Consider the following 16,567-nt stretch of genomic DNA (forward strand, 5'->3'; position numbering starts at 1 on the left):
GGCTTCTCTCCAGACACAGCTGGGTGAGCTCCTCCAGCCAGGACAGGAGGCTCTTCTGTACACAGAGGGGGGTGGGAGGGTGGAACAACAGGCGGAGTCACAGGTCACCCTCTTCATCATCGTGCACATGGGCCTTTATCTGCAGGGAAAGTTCAAATCGCCCCCTGAGCCAACACCAACTGGCAACAGACACTGGGGTCCTGGTTCCCAAGGGGACGAGCAGTCTCCCAGACTCGGATCTCTTGTGTGTCCCACAGTGGGACCGCACCACTCACATGGATCACCCAACAGCGCCCCCTTCGGGTAACAGCTCATAATGCACACTTGCCAACATCTTCCTAGTCTTGAGTGATCAGCAATCAGATAATGGGATATCTGACAAGTAACTGGAACTTGAACTTTATCGTCATATGTACTGGTACAGTGGAATTCTTATTGACAGGAAGTCTCTCGATTGTTAAAACAAGTGTAAAACCACAAAGTGCAGACAGTGCATCAAAACAATATACCGTACAAACAGTAGACAATGTACAAGTCAACAGTTTGAATGCAACGCAGTTCAGGCGTCTGTGAAGCAGAAGTCTCTCTTTCATATGCATATGACAGTCCGGCCTGCAAACCACCAGACTTAAAAAATAAGTAGCTGAAGATGGTCCTTTATACCTTAAAACACAGTTTTAAACAAAACATTCTAAACAAACGGTAAGACAGCAACACGTGCCAATTAATTATATCTAAGTTACAGACTAGACAACAGTTAGTTCTTTTCATGTTCTGGGTGTGCTTTCCAAATACATGCCCCTTATCTTACTGACCGAGGTCAGGCAGCATCTTGATATACGTATTTGAGCACAAAGCCTACTTCAAGCCTCCGGAGTGCATAGTTTGCAAAAGTACAAAAACAAGAAATGATATGTAGAAACCAAGGGATTCGAGCCTGAAGTGTCTGTGGCCACTTTTGCCCGGGACAGAACCGGGCCTTACAGCACCAGACAGAAAACACCTGCCCGGGACAGAACCGGGTCTTACAGCACCAGACAGAAAAACTCGCTGGACAAGGGAGCCTACTGCACTGGGACAGATACTCTGGGATTAGAGAAACATTCTTCCCTAAACTCAGAAATCTAATCCCAGAGTTCCCACACCTGCCAGAATCACAACGGGTCCCAATCCTACTGGGAGAGGGAGGAGGGAACTCAGCTGAACTGACAGCCCAGTATGTGATCTCCTGTCCCAGCCTGAGGAACAGTGAGTCTGTCTCCCAATAATGCTCCAGCTGCCTACAGAATATGGCAATATTTTATAATATGTCTTTGTTGTAAATGTCGGTAACATGTCTGTAGATTTTATATTATTGTTATTTTTTGTTTTGTTTCATGTGAATTTCATTATTTGGAGAATAAATGTGACACACCCCGCCCAGTAACCCCCAACTTTAGGGCGTTAGTTATCTGCTGGCATAGGAAGCTGGTGTCAGGGCCTGATTTCTCTTACACCACCTACTGTAGTGTTACAATAGGAACTCTTACACTCCACAGTACACAACTGGACACAGCCAAAACAGACGTGAAAGGCGATCTGGTGTCTCTTACCTTTTCGCCCAGACGTCGCTGCAGCTGGGCTGTTTCAGCATGGTGTGGCCTGGCTCCAAAGGGCGTGTGCGTACAGTATACTGTTCATTCCAGCGGTCCACACGGAGCCCTGTTTTCAATACAGATGAGCTGCAGTCAGTTAGCAGGCGACCTCTTTATTTTTTGTTTGGTGAGTTCATCAAGCGAATCGTTCGGTCATTTCCGTGCTGGATTTCGAAGAAAAACGAGACCCCCCCCCACCCCATCGTGTCCAGTGTGCACCTTGAGCACAAACACAGTACTCGAATTCTCCGATCATGATGTCATCACTCCGCTCGAGAAATCCGCCCCTTGTCCTTCAGCTCTGCAGCAGCACTGCGATCGGGGATCTGTGCAACATTTTGTTTTTTCCCCACGCAGATACCAGGCGAAAGCTGAGAATGCACCGCGTCCCTCCTGCAGACTGGCGTGATTTATTTTAATAACATTGCAACACAGCGAGCCCCGTTAAACACACAGCTCGTAACACGTCTACATTCCAGAAATGACCGCGAACACACCCTCTGTTTTCCCAAAAGAAAAAGGATTACAACGCGTTTGAACATGTTGGAAAACGATATAAGCAAGTCGAAGAGTTGGTCTCCGCTCGAAAAACAGCTCCAGAACCGCGTCCCTTCCAGGGCGAGGGCAAATAAAGACGATAAAGAGAAACACCATTTTATCACCTTACCGATGAAAATAAAAACTCTTCAATGAAACGATTCAAAACAGCAGATTCAAAACAACCAGCGAGTCTGGCCTCAGGAAGGGGACATGATATTCACTGCGCCCCTTTAATCAGGAGATGTGGGAATACTACTACTACTACTAATAGGCTATTCTTTCTTCTCTTTTCGGCAGGGAATAAACCTATTACTTGTTCCTTTACAGCCTACGCCTGCTGACGCAGCTCCCCACCTGAACTAATTATAATATCAGTTATATTATACTAATATTATATAGCTATATAACATATTGTAACGCAACGGGGGCTCAGGCGGGCGCCCTTGCCGCATCAGGTCGGCCCCACACCGTCCGGGGCTCGAACCCGGGACTTCCGCGTCTCTCTGCAGCGACCTAGCCCCGTGAGCTAAAGAGAGATCTCTCTACAGCCCAGTAGCTGTAGTCCTGCTATCACAGGGAAGGGCGGTGACGTCACCTGCTCTGGTACGCCGGCTCTTACACAGTACCTGTCGGCCGTAAGCGTTACAATATATAATATAATATACTACTGGGGCGGTAGCGGTGGCTCTGTGGCTCAGGATCTGCGCCTGTGGCTGGAAGGGTTTGCCGGTTCAAATCCCGCAGCCGGCAGAGGAATCCGACTCCGTTGGGCTCCTGAGCGAGGCCCTGAACCCCAGCTGAGCCAGGGGCGCTGTACAACGGCTGACCCTGCGCTCTGACCCCCCAGCTTCTCTCTCTCCCTGTCTGTGTGTCTCCTGGAGAGCCAGCTGGGGTCTGCGAAAAGATCATTCCTAATGCAAGAAATTGTAAAGGGTTAATAAAGTGATGTTATTATTATTATTATTATTATTATATTAATAGTTACGAGTAATAGGTTTATTCCCGAGCTGCAACATTAGTTAAGGCGTTCCTTTGACAAAAGATCCACGTGCGGTTGTATCCGGTTATGAAACACGCTGCTGTTTTGGGTCTTGGCGATATGCGGTCCGTGGCGCCGTGTTTTCAGTTTGCTGGTCGAAATATTTATAATACCCTTCCGTTGGGCGGTTTCAGTCTGAAGTGCTGTGGTCGGCGTTATGCTATCGGTTTGATTTTGATTTGTTTGTGACCCAAACGGTTTTCACTGCTGTGAAAACCAACGTGATTTTTTTGTATCGAGTGAGGACTGTAGCTGACTTGGATTTGCAATACTTTGAGAAACAGTTTAAGAAAGTGCATTGTTAAGTGCAGATCATGCGTTGGTCTGGATAATAGCAACGTTATTCTACAAACAGCGCACGACATGATCCGTTTGCAAGGATAATTGTTCCTACCTGTGAGTCTTTCAGAAATACTGAGTTCTATATGTTTATTTTTAGTTTGGATGTTTTTCTTCATTCCTTTCCCATTTAAAAGGTTAAGAGTCCCTTATTTTTTTTTGGTGTTATTTATGGATGACATATTTAGACTTTCAACTATAGGAAGAACAAGTAAAGGTTTATTCCATGCTGAAAAGAAACACAGCGTTTTGGATGTGGAGCCTCTCTACCTGTTCGACTTCCAGCTGCGTGCTGTGGATACAACATAAAGACAACACTGGTGCTGTTTCACCTCTGCAGTCCAAAGACATACAAAGGTTGCTTCTGGGAAAATTGACCATGGTGTTTGACCTGTGATGGACAGGTGTCCTGTCCAGGGTGTTTGAGTGTGTCCTGTGATGGACTGGTGTCTCGTCCAGGGGGTGTGTGTGTCCTATGATGGACTGGTGTCCTGTCCAGGGTGTGTGAGTGTGTGTGTGTCCTGTGATGGACTGGTGTCCTGTCCAGGGTGTTTGAGTGTGTCCTGTGATGGACTGGTGTCTCGTTCAGGGTGTGTGTGTGTCCTGTGATGGACTAGTGTCCTGTCCAGGGTGTGTGAGTGTGTGTGTCCTGTGATGGACTGCTGTCCTGTCCAGGGTGTGTGTGTCTGTGTGTGTCCTGTGATGGACTGCTGTCCTGTCCAGGGTGTTTGAGTGTGTCCTGTGATGGACTGGTGTCTCGTCCAGGGGGTGTGTGTGTCCTGTGATGGACTGGTGTCCTGTCCAGGGTGTGTGTGAGTCTGTGTGTGTCCTGTGATGGACAGGTGTCCTGTCCAGGGTGTGTGAGTGTGTGTGTGTGTCCTGTGATGGACTGCTGTCCTGTCCAGGGTGTGTGTGTCTGTGTGTGTGTCCTGTGATGGACTGCTGTCCTGTCCAGGGTGTGTGTGTGTTTGACCTGTAGTGGACTGTTGTCCTGTCCAGGGTGTGTGAGTGTGTGTGTCCTGTGATTGACTGCTGTCCTGTCCCAGGTGTATCCTGCTTCGCACTTGTTGCTTGCTGGGATAGACCCCAGTTTCCCAACGACCCTGTACTGGATAAAGGGTTAGAAAACGAATGGGTGGATATTTGCCCTTGCGGTTCTTGGCATTTGTAAAAGGCTGTTGTTTGCAAGCCTATTGACCAGTTTCTTCTGCGGATTTGTGTGTTGAAATAACTCCTGCATGGCACGATAGATAAAAGTAGATCTTCTGGGCTTTTTGGCGGGACAGGGGCATCCTGACCTTATCACTTTGGATTGACATTTTTATTCAGCTTCTCTATGGATGAGGGCAAACACCCACCTGTGCTACCATCTTCAGCAGCATAAAGAAAGTCGCAATAAAAAAAGACATGAATAATCACATCAATTAAATACAATTGTGGACACAAACTATTGTATAACCCTGTGTCACAGATCAGTTTTGAAAGTATCGATTCATAATATAAAGTTTAGAGAAACCTAGACACATATACAGCTGATATAGGAAAAAAATACTGTAATGTTAGTATAATTTTCATTTATTTATCATCAGTATACATATCGGTATAAAGTCAATGTAGTCTCCAGGGGATATTGCATACTCCTTAATACTCCAGTGTTTGACATTAGCTTGCCTGGCTGAGGAACCGAGAGCACTGACCGAAGATCAGCACTGTCACAACCCACCTCCTTCATGAGGAATGAACCAGGGAGCCAGCTCCAAGGGTGAAGTTGAGGTGCTAGGTTTTCAGCCAGGGGGCTATTATGTTAAACACTGTGAAGCGTTAAAGACAGTCACACAACCTTTACTGCAATCAATAAAGTATCTATTTAGATTCTCATCTTAAGCATCACGCCTTTTGGGTCAACATCTTTATTACACTTTTAGACACAAGTTATCAGACGAACTTAGGACCTCCCATTTACTTTCACTTGTAGTTGTTAGCAAGGGTCTGACAGCTCAGTTCATCACTCCTTATTCCTAGTCCTTATGAACGATTTATAACGAAAATAATTTAATAATAAATATATAAATAATGAAATTTGTTTTAGAAAATAGAAACTGCACATAAAATGAATATTTTATTTCGTAGCGCTAAAATGAGATGAACAGCTGAAATTGCTAGGACTCGTGTGCACGCATGAAGCTAAAATGGGAGATTTCCAGAGTCTCAGTCAGATGTCCGGATCGAGTTTGTCTCGCACGTTGCTCTGAGAACGCGTGACCTGTTTCGATCGCTAGGGCCCTGTTGCCCAGGCTGTGTGTGACATTTTTGGGTTCTCTGAAGGCTCACCCTTGGGCAGTGTACGAAAACAAATTCTAGATCAGCTCTGGCATTTCTCAGTGTAGCACAGAATACTGATCTATAATAGACACTGATTTATAAAAGAAGTGACGACATTTCCTGACAGTCCAGTTCCTAACCTTGTGAAAGGAGGAAACCTGTCCTTCACAACTCGGAACGTTGCGTCTCTAGGAACAATCACACATAAACAATTAATCATTACAATTTTGCAAATTAATAACACAATTAAAGCTGGGGAAACTAGGTAACACAATTTCAAAGAAATCCCATAAAGAGAAAGCACATAAACTATGCAGCTGCATGTCTCACAGCAAAAACTATTGATATTGATATAGGATTCGAGATTAGAGCTTGTGTGTCTGGATCAAGTAATGCTGTTTTTCGGACAGATACTCCGGGTGTTTGGACGAGAATAGTGTTCCAGTCCTGCTGGACAGTCCTGGTCATGTAGTGACGTCCATCAGGCTGGAGCTCAGTTGCCTCTGGAGACCCACTACCCTGTGGACAGGACACACATTGAATCACCCTGCGGTATGGATCTGGCACTGCACACCCTGGACTGCCAGAGCTGGACATCCTACTGTCTCACACACACACACACATCCTGGACTGCCAGAGCTGGACATCTTACTGTCTCACACACACACACACCCTGGACTGCCAGAGCTGGACATCTTACTGTCTCACACACACACACACACACACACACACACCTTGGGCTGCCTGGGCTCATCATGGGAAATTTGGCCAGGACACTGGGGTAACACCCCTACTCTTTTCGAGAAACGCCCTGGGATTTTTAACGACCACAGAGAGTCAGGACCTCGGTTTTACGTCTCATCCGAAGGACGGCGCCTGTTTACAGTCCAGTGTCCCCCATCACTATACTGGGGCATTAGGACCCACACGGACCGCAGGGTGAGAGCGCCCCCTGCTGGCCCCACTCACACCTCTCCCAGCAGCAGCCTTAGTTTACCCCCAGGAGGTCTCCCCTCCAGGTACTGACCAGGCTCACACCTGCTGTGCTCCAGTGGGGGGGGGGGGGATGGGGGGGGGCTGCCAGCTGGGGGAGCTGCAGGGTGATATGGCAGGAATGGCTAAGCGTGACTCCGGCCTGCTCGATCCCTTCTGTGTCACTCGTCCAGGGCAGGGGGCGCCTACGTCACTCAGTTCCACCTGGCCCAGAGGGGAGGATCTTCGCTAGACCCCCGTCTCACCTCCTCCTCCTCCTCCTCCTCCTCCTCCTCGGCTGTCCTCCTGCTGGTGGAAAACCAGCCCATCCGACTGCTCCCTCCAGCGCAGGCTGGTGTTCCCCATGGACACGGGCCGGAAGAGCTCGGTGCGTATCTGAAATAACAGCAGCGGGGGGTTGGAGTCCGAGCCCGGGTGCGGACGCGGTCCTGTTTTCCTACCGAGGCCGCATTTCCCTAAAGAACGTCCTGCAGCCCAGAAAAGTCTGTGGACAATAGCGACAGCGGGGATGCCCAGGAACAGAGGTGTAAACCTGTTCACATTGCCAGTCAGAGCCCTGAAACTAGTTCTATCAGCATTGTCTCCACATGACGGAGGGTGTTCATGCATAGCTGGGGCTTTGTAGCTTCACCAGTAAAGTAGTCGTAATCGTAGATTGCTTACAGTTATATAGCGCTTTTCTGGACACTCCACTCAAAGCGCTTTACAGGTCATGGGGAATCCCACTTCCACCACCAATGTGCAGCCCCCCCACCTGGATGATGCGCCAGTCTGCTTTACAGGTCATGGGGAATCCCACTCCCCCCACCAATGTGCAGCCCCCACCTGGATGATGCGACAGGTGGCTCTCAGTGGGGAGGAGAGCAGAGGGATGAAGCCAGTTCAGAGAGGGGGATTATGATGAGGAGGTCGTAATTGGTAAGGGCCAATGGGAAATGGGTCCATCCAACTGAGAATTGAAATTGGAAACCCGTGGAATGATTCTGATTGGTGCATCAACAGTCTCCTCTATAATTGATTTAATTGACCTTTTGAAGAGAAGATCACTTTATTGGCCCTATACAATTTCTTGCACGAGGAATTTATCTTGTCGCAGAGCCCAGCTGGCTCTCCACGAGACACACAGACGGGGAGAGAGAGAAGCTGGGGGGTCAGAGCGCAGGGACGGCCATTTATACGGCACCCCTGGAGCAGATGGGGTGAAGGGTCTTGCTCAGGGGGCCCGACGGAGTAGGATTCCTCTGCCGGCCGCGGGATTCGAACCGGCAAACCCTTCCAGCCCCAGGCGCAGATCCTGAGCCACAGTGCCACCCCACTTCTTACAGATCTGTAAGAAGGGATGAGCTAACCTTTCCCAATCTAGGCGTGCCACACGGGTACAGACCCGTCTGCACAGAATTATGCCTGTGATTTCAGATAACGAGGTACTTCCCCCGAGCACTAAAACTCAGGGGTGTAGACGCGTATCCAATCTGTTGCTCGACGTGTGTTTGTATGGAAGGAGTGTGCAGACCTTCTACAGACGTTGTGCTTTAAGGCGGGGTGTGATAAACTGATATGGCTCTTTAATGACAAGGAGTAGGATGAGGTTTGTAGTGTTAAAGAATGAGGGGATCCAGCAGGAGACCCGGTTTTTACCTACCTGGCCCAAGAGATGTTCCGTCATTTCAGGGTCATTCGGGTTCAGGCTTTTACCCAGAGAGAGTCTGACCTTCATCACCACCCTCTTCTCTGCAGAGACACGCAAACGGAATGTGAAGACACAACAGACAGGCAGGTGGCACAGCATCTGCATGGAGTTTGCATGTTCACGTCTGCTCACGGCAGACGGCGCCCCCCCGAGTCTGGAATTGAACCCAGGGCTCCCTCACTGCAGGGCAGCAATGCTGACCACTGTGCCACTATCGTTTCCTTAATGAGCTCGGTCTTCTTTTCTGCTTCCTGACGGTATGAGGCCACAGCCAGACGCGTGAGCCCGGACTCTCGGACTTGTTCCGCTGGCGTCACAACCTACGATATCACATTTTCCCCCTTGCAGTGCTTCTAGCTATTGCTTACTCCTTTGAACTCAAACTTATTTAATTTTCCCCGAACCGAAGCCGCGATCCGACTTCCAAGTTCCAACAGCTGGGTCAAATTCTAGTAACGGACAGAAGCAAGCCAACCCGCACGAGACGATGGGGTGCTTCCCACGTTGACGTCAACTAAGCGCCCCGAGAAGCGCCCCGAGCTGGCCGGGGAGCAGCACCGTCACGGCTCTCCCATTGCGATCACAAGGAATGAGCCAGGGAGTCAGCTGCGAGGATGACGCTGGAACGAAAGGAGGGGAGCTGGGGAAGAGGGGATCAGAGCTGTGAGCAGCCAGGGAAGGCTGATATGTTGGAGAACGGAAATGCACGTTTTGGACACCTCCCGAGTTTCTGAGCGGTAACACTCTTGGATGTGCAGCAGCAGCAGAGCGCGATCGCAGTTTTGTCTCCCCGCCTCAACTATCGTCTCCCCTCCTGCCCCCTCGCTGCTTCCTTTCCCTCTTTTCTGTCACGTTGGGCGGGACCAGGGCACGGTGCAGACACGGTCGAAACGAGCCCCCCAGACACCCCAGGGAAACACCGAGGGTGGTCCGCCCTACCCTTGGAACAGAAGAAGGAATACTCCTGGCTGCAGTTGTCGTCGCCCCACGTCCCCGTCGTCAGGTTCATCATTCCGCAGCTCTCGTTGCCCCCCTTGTTCAGGGGCTGCGCCCCGCCCCAGTGGCGGAAGCCGAGGCCCGCCCCATCGGGCCACCTCCAGGGGTCGAGGAACAGACCGATCCACGCCCTCGTGTCGGGCACCTGCTTGTTGACCGCCGCGTTGTCGCTCGGGTTCCTGACGACGGCCAGGTCGGTGTGTCGGCCCCGGCAGTACTTCCGCGCGTCGGTCCAGTTCTTCTCTTCCCGGATCAGGGTGTACTGGAGCGCGCCGCCAGTCACTGGAAACACCCGTGAGAAACATTTCGTTTCGTGAGCCGGCCCGCTTTTTCTTAAAAGCTCGCAGGGGAGGGCTTGGCCTGCTTCGCGTTCATAATGCCAGCAGCTATATCACCCTGCAACTCCCAGCTGGCAGCCCCCCCGACTGGAGCTCAGCAGGTGTGAGCCTGGTCAGTACCTGGATGGGGAGACCTCCTGGGAAAAACTAAGGTTGCTGCTGGGAGAGGGGTTAGTGGGGCCAGCAGGGGGCGCTCTCACCCTGCGGTCCGTGTGGGTCCTGATGCCCCAGTATAGTGACGGGGGACACTGGACTGTAAACAGGCGCCGTCCTTCGGATGAGACGTAAAACCGAGGCCCTGACTCTCTGTGGTCATTAACAATCCCAGGGCGTTTTTCAAAAAGAGTAGGGGTGTAACTTCCCAGTGGCCTTTACCAATAATAATAAACTGGCTTCATCACTCTGTTCTCCTCCCCACTGAGAGCCACAGGTCGCATCATCCAGGTGGGGGCTGCACATTGGTGGTGGGGGTGGGATTCCCCATTACCTGTAACCTGCTTTGAGTGGGGTGTCCAGAAAAGCGCTATAGAAGTGTCAGCAACTATTATTACTACTGGTTAAGCTACGGGGACAGTGAACTGTAAAAAGGTGCTGTCCATCGGATGAGACTCAAAAAGAGTAGGGGTGTAATTTCCCATTGGCCCTTACCAATCATGGCCTCCTAATAACCCCCCTCTCTGAACTGGCTTCATCCCTCTGCTCTCCTCCCCACTGAGAGCTGCTGTGTGGGGAGCGTTCTGGCGCACTATGGCTGCCGTCGCATCATCCAGGTGGGGGCTGCACACTGGTGGCGGTAGTGGGATTCCCCATGACCTGTCAAGCGCTTTGAGTGGAGTGTCCAGAACAGCGCTCTATAAGTGTAAGCAATTATTATTACTACTGGTGAAGCTACAGAGCCCTTTCCCAAGCTACGCATTAACACTCCCATTCCGGAGCGGGAATATTCACCCTGGTAGCAGACGAAGTTTTTCTGTTGCTCGCACGGGGCATCGTTCCACGTCCCGCTGCCCAGCATCTCCACGCAGTCCTCCTTGCCGCGGACGTTGTTGGGCTCGCCGACCATCCAGTTCCGAAAGCCGTAGCTCCCCTCGCCCGACGACCACCGCCAGCCGCCGTCGTCGCGGTGCAGTCCCAGCCAGGCCCGGCTCGGGGCGGGACCCCGGGCCAGCTCCAGGAGCCGGCGGGTGTCGGCCGGGCCCAGGACGGAGGCCAGGTCGCCGCGCCCGTCCCGGCAGTACCGGCGGGCTTCGAGCCAGGTCTTGGGGCTGCTCACGAAGAGGAAGGCGCGCCCGGGGCCGGGGGGCATCAGCGCCCACAGCCCTGGACCAGAGAGGCCCCGGGTTTAGTGCCTGCTGGCAGCCCTCCCACTGGAGCTCAGCAGGTGTGAGCCTGGTCAGTACCTGGAGGGGGAGACCTCCTGGGAAAAACTAAGGCTGCTGCTGGGAGAGGTGTGAGTGGGGCCAGCAGGGGGCGCTCACCCTGCGGTCTGTGTGGGTCCTGATGCCCCAGTATAGTGACGGGGGACACTGGACTGTAAGAAGGTGACATTCTTTGGCTAAGGCATGAAACCGAGGTCCTGACTCTTTGTGGTCATTAAAAATCCCAGGGTGTTTCTTAAAAAGAGTAGGGCTGTTACCCCAGTGTTGTGGCCAAATGTCCCCCCTGTCCTTTACCCATCATGGCCTCCTAATAACCCTCCCTCTCTGAACTGGCTTCATCACTCTGCTCTCCTCTCCTCTGAGCGGACTGGAGCATCATCCAGGTGGGGGCTACACATTGGTGGCGGTAGTGGGATTCCCCATGACCCGGAAAGAGCTCCGAGTGGAGTGTCCAGAAAAGCGCTATACATAAGTGTAAGGGTATTTTAACTATTTTATGACTGTTTCTCGCTCAAGGCTTACCAACGGCAAGCTCGGCCAGCCCCTGCCCATGTTGTCAATGTTGTGCACGATCAGCTTTAGAAAGCCGATAAGCCATCATCCTTCTCCAACGCCAGCCCCTCTGTGAGCCCCCAGGACTCAGACGCATGAAGTGAGGCACGCATCAACGCGCCGTCAGGGATGTAGCGTTGATCTCTGATGGTCTTGTCGAGTGTATGGAACAATGACTGCAACTGAAATCATCGTAATAATAACCGCTTACACGTATATAGCGCTTTTTCTGGACACTCCGCTCAAAGCGCTTTCCAGGTAATGGGGAATCCCACTACCGCCACCAATGTGCAATGATCCAACCCGAAACAATGATCGGAATACAGGAGGCACGAGTTCAGGGTACCGGCGATCGATCTGATCGGTCCTCAACGAGGCACTGACCTGTTAGAAGCAGGTGGCGGAGTACGGTCCTCTCCATCACTGGGAAGCACAAGAGCCAAATGGTTGCCAATGAGTTGCGTCTCTGCGCTGCCGGGAGAAACCGAAAATCCTTTCTTGAACTGGTTAATTAGATCGCAGGTTAACCGAATGCAACGGGCAAAACTTGCTACCCGTGGTGGGCAGCACAGTGGTGGAGTGGATTAGCATAGCTGCTTCACAGCTCTGGGTTCAATTCTGGACCTTGGAGCCTGGTCGCGTCCAGGGGGTGTGTGTGTCCTGTGATGGACTGGTGTCCTGTCCAGGGGATGTGTGTGTGTCCTGTGATGGACTGGTGTCCTGTCCAGGGAATGTGTGTGTGTCCTGTGATGGACAGGTGTCCTGTCCAGGGTCTGTGTGTGTGTGTCCTGTGATGGACTGGTGTCCTGTCCAGGGTGTGTGTGTGTGTGTCCTGTGATGGACTGGTGTCTCGTCCAGGGGGTGTGTGTGTGTGTCCTGTGATGGACTGGTGTCTCGTCCAGGGGGTGTGTGTGTCCTGTGATGGACTGGTGTCCTCTCCAGGGGGTGTGAGTGTCCTGTGATGGACTGGTGTCCTCTCCAGGGGGTGTGAGTGTGTGTCCTGCGATGGACTGGTGTCCTGTCCAGGGGGTGTGAGTGTGTGTGTGTCCTGTGATGGACTGGTGTCCTGTCCAGGGTGTGTGAGTGTGTGTGTGACTTGTAATGGACTGTTGTCCTGTCCTGGGTGTGTGAGTGTGTCTGTGTGTGTCCTGTGATGGACTGGTGTCCTGTCCAGGGTGTGTGAGTGTGTGTGTCCTGTGATGGACTGGTGTCCTGTCCAGGGTGTGTGTGTGTGTGTCCTGTGATGGACTGGTGTCCTGTCCAGGGCGTGTGAGTGCGTGTGTGTGTGTCCTGTGATGGACTGCTGTCCTGTCCAAGACGAGCTTGTCGTTCTGCAATCTTTAACCCGCTGATCGGAGTCTTTAAAGACCCGCTCGCTGGGACTCGAGCTGCACACGAGCAGGCGCGGTGCAGGACGCTCCCGCCCTCCAGTCTCGCCACCCGCCCCCGTTCGGTTTGCTCCCCGTGATCTCGCCCGCGGCTCCTGCAGGCAGCCGTCTGGGACAGCCGCTTCCTGAGCCGCGAAACCCCTGGATCGCGATGGACCGCAGGGCTGCGTCTCAGCGCGGCCAACGGTATCGATCAAATGCACAACAATACAGCGCAGTGGCCGGCACTGAAAGGTCTTTTCTGCGAGCTCGCAAGAATCACACAATTAAGGTTTCGAAAATAAGGTCACATGATAAGAGATGAGAATGTAATAAAAACTGAATAAAGCTCAGCGTGAAGAGAGCTGCTGTGTGTCCAGGGGGTGTGCGGTACGTTATGTCCAAGTAGTGCAGTTATGCTGAACACAGTGAAAACAGGAGCTGGAGGCTGTCTTACTGCCTGGAGGAAGAAGCTGTCCCTTAATAAAGTTAGACTCTGACCGAATGCTCCTTAACTGGAAACAGCCGAGTCGATTACAGTGACCTGCGGTCTGACCAGGTAATCCACACCAGGCAGTACCGCCGGCCGTCATTAAGAGAACTGATGCGAGGAGGTGGGAGCGCCCTCTGGCGGAGAGGAGGGGGGACCGTGACCATCAGAGCGCAGTAGAAACGGGATAAAATGAACTCCGCCCGGGCTCAATATCGATAGAGCTGCGATCTGTCCAGGGGGTGTGCGGTACGTTATGTCCAAGTAGTGCGGGTTCTGCTGAACACAGTGAAAACTGTGAGTCCCTGTAGCCATTACGGGTGATCTGCTGAAGGAGCCGCAGGCGGGCTGTTCAGCAGTCTTACTCTCCTCCTCTCATATTGAGTTTGGATCCTGATGGCTTTCCACCCGAGCGGATTTTGAGAAACACCTTTTGAGCTACGGGCGCCGGCACGCACAGTATACCCCCCCCCCCCCCGCCCGCCTTCCTCCTACCTGCCTGTCTCTGACCCCTCCCGGGTCTCTGCCCCGCTCCTCAGTCCGCGTTCAAACTCCTTCCTCCTACGGTGCGGGCTGCCCCTCTGCAAGCCAGCCTGGGATCAGCCAAGGCGACACCCTGACCCCCCCCCCGCTCCGGCTCGCTGCGTCACAGAGGGGCCGTTCAGATCGCCTCGGCCACCTGCCTGCCTCCCCCTCATGAACACGACAGGCACAGGGATTTTGTTCACCAGGCGCTGGTGTACTGAAGGTTGCTTTCTTAGCCGGGGTGTCGTTTTAGACGTCGCTAACTGCTCTGCGGGAACGTTTGCAAGGCAAAACATATGCAAAGGAGTTTTAAAAGAGCTTAAACTAATAGCAGGGAAGGGTGAAGTTGTTGGTTTTTTTTATTTTCTGGGTTATTACTGTCCGTTTTCTAACTGGTTTATCTAGTAGAGGGTCACAGGGGGGAGTTGGGACTATCCCAGTAAGCAACAGGTGCAAGGCAGGGTTCACCCTGGACAGGACACCAGTCCATCACAGGGACACACACACACACCCCGGACAGGACACCGGTCCATCACAGGACACACACTCATACACCCTGGACAGGACACCGGTCCATCACAGGACACACACAAACTCACACACCCTGGACAGGACACCGGTCCATCACAGGACACACACACACACACCCTGGACAGGACCCCGGTCCATCACAGGACACTCACACACCCTGGACAGGACCCCGGTCCATCACAGGACACACACAGACAGTCACACACTCACACCCTGGACAGGACACCAGTCCATCACAAGACATGCACAGAAACCACACACACTCACACACCCTGGACAAGATGTGCACAGATACAGACACACAAACACTAGGGCTTATTTTAATTATTCTTATGATTTTGCATTGGGCTACATAACCCTACGATTACTATTATGAACAGGCCGGTTAAATGAGACAGTGTGTTATTATTATTGAGAGACAGGCTCACTGTCTGTTCCTCAGGCTGGGACAGGAGATCACACACTGTATTATTATTATTGAGAGACAGGCTCACTGTCTGTTCCTCAGGCTGGGACAGGAGATCACACACTGTATTATTATTATTATTGAGAGACAGGCTCACTGTTCCTCAAGCTGGGACAGGAGATCATACACTGGATTATTATTATTGAGAGACAGGCTCACTGTTCCTCAGGCTGGGACAGGAGATCACACACTGTATTATTATTATTATTGAGAGACAGGCTCACTGTCTGTTCCTCAGGCTGGGACAGGAGATCACACACTGGATTATTATTATTATTATTGAGAGACAGGCTCACTGTCTGTTCCTCAGGCTGGGACAGGAGATCACACACTGTATTATTATTATTATTGAGAGACAGGCTCACTGTTCCTCAGGCTGGGACAGGAGATCACACACTGTATTATTATTATTATTGAGAGACAGGCTCACTGTCTGTTCCTCAGGCTGGGACAGGAGATCACACACTGGATTATTATTATTATTATTGAGAGACAAGCTCACTGTCTGTTCCTCAGGCTGGGACAGGAGATCACACACTGGATTATTATTATTATTGAGAGACAGGCTCACTGTCTTTTCCTCAGGCTGGGACAGGAGATCACACACTGTATTATTATTATTGAGAGACAGGCTCACTGTTCCTCAAGCTGGGACAGAAGATCACACACTGGATTATTATTATTGAGAGACAGGCTCACTGTCTGTTCCTCAGGCTGGGACAAGAGATCACACACTGGATTATTATTATTATTGAGAGACAGGCTCACTGTCTGTTCCTCAGGCTGGGACAGGAGGTCACACACTGTATTATTATTATTGAGAGACAGGCTCACTGTCTGTTCCTCAGGCTAGGACAGGAGGTCACACACTGGATTATTATTATTGTGAGACAGGCTCACTGTTCCTCAGGCTGGGACAGGAGGTCACACACTGTATTATTATTATTGAGAGACGGGCTCACTGTCTGTTCCTCAGGCTGGGACAGGAGATCACACACTGTATTATTATTGAGAGACGGGCTCACTGTCTGTTCCTCAGGCTGGGACAGGAGATCACACACTGTATTGTTATTTTTGAGAGACAGGCTGACTGTTCCTCAGGCTGGGACAGGAGATCACACACTGTATTATTATTATTATTGAGAGACAGGCTCACTGTCTGTTCCTCAGGCTGGGACAGGAGATCACACACTGTATTATTATTATTATTGAGAGACAGGCTCATGTTCCTCAGGCTGGGACAGGAGATCACACACTGGATTATTATTATTGAGAGACAGGCTCACTGTCTGTTCCTCAGGCTAGGACAGGAGGTCACACACTGGATTATTATTATTGAGAGACAGGCTCACTGTTCCTCAGGCTG

At 51.4% G+C, this 16,567-nt stretch overlaps 1 protein-coding gene across 1 annotated transcript in view; it reads right to left on the reverse strand.

The window, feature by feature from the left end:
* Nucleotides 1–7,095: 7,095 nt before the first annotated feature.
* Nucleotides 7,096–16,567, reverse strand: part of LOC148813377 (putative C-type lectin domain family 20 member A) — a 32,682-nt gene continuing 23,210 nt past the window's right edge. The window contains exons 3-9 of the mRNA XM_088907973.1: nt 13,746–13,816; nt 13,217–13,335; nt 10,840–11,211; nt 9,497–9,835; nt 9,073–9,177; nt 8,510–8,598; nt 7,096–7,242 (exon numbers count right to left, since the gene is read on the reverse strand). Coding sequence (XP_088764099.1) covers nt 7,096–7,242; nt 8,510–8,598; nt 9,073–9,177; nt 9,497–9,835; nt 10,840–11,211; nt 13,217–13,335; nt 13,746–13,816 — 1,242 coding nt within the window. The remainder of the gene's footprint in view (nt 7,243–8,509; nt 8,599–9,072; nt 9,178–9,496; nt 9,836–10,839; nt 11,212–13,216; nt 13,336–13,745; nt 13,817–16,567) is intronic.

This window comes from Atractosteus spatula (assembly GCF_055471065.1).
Source record: "Atractosteus spatula isolate fAtrSpa1 chromosome 10 unlocalized genomic scaffold, fAtrSpa1.hap1 SUPER_10_unloc_1, whole genome shotgun sequence".
NCBI lineage: Eukaryota > Metazoa > Chordata > Actinopteri > Semionotiformes > Lepisosteidae > Atractosteus > Atractosteus spatula.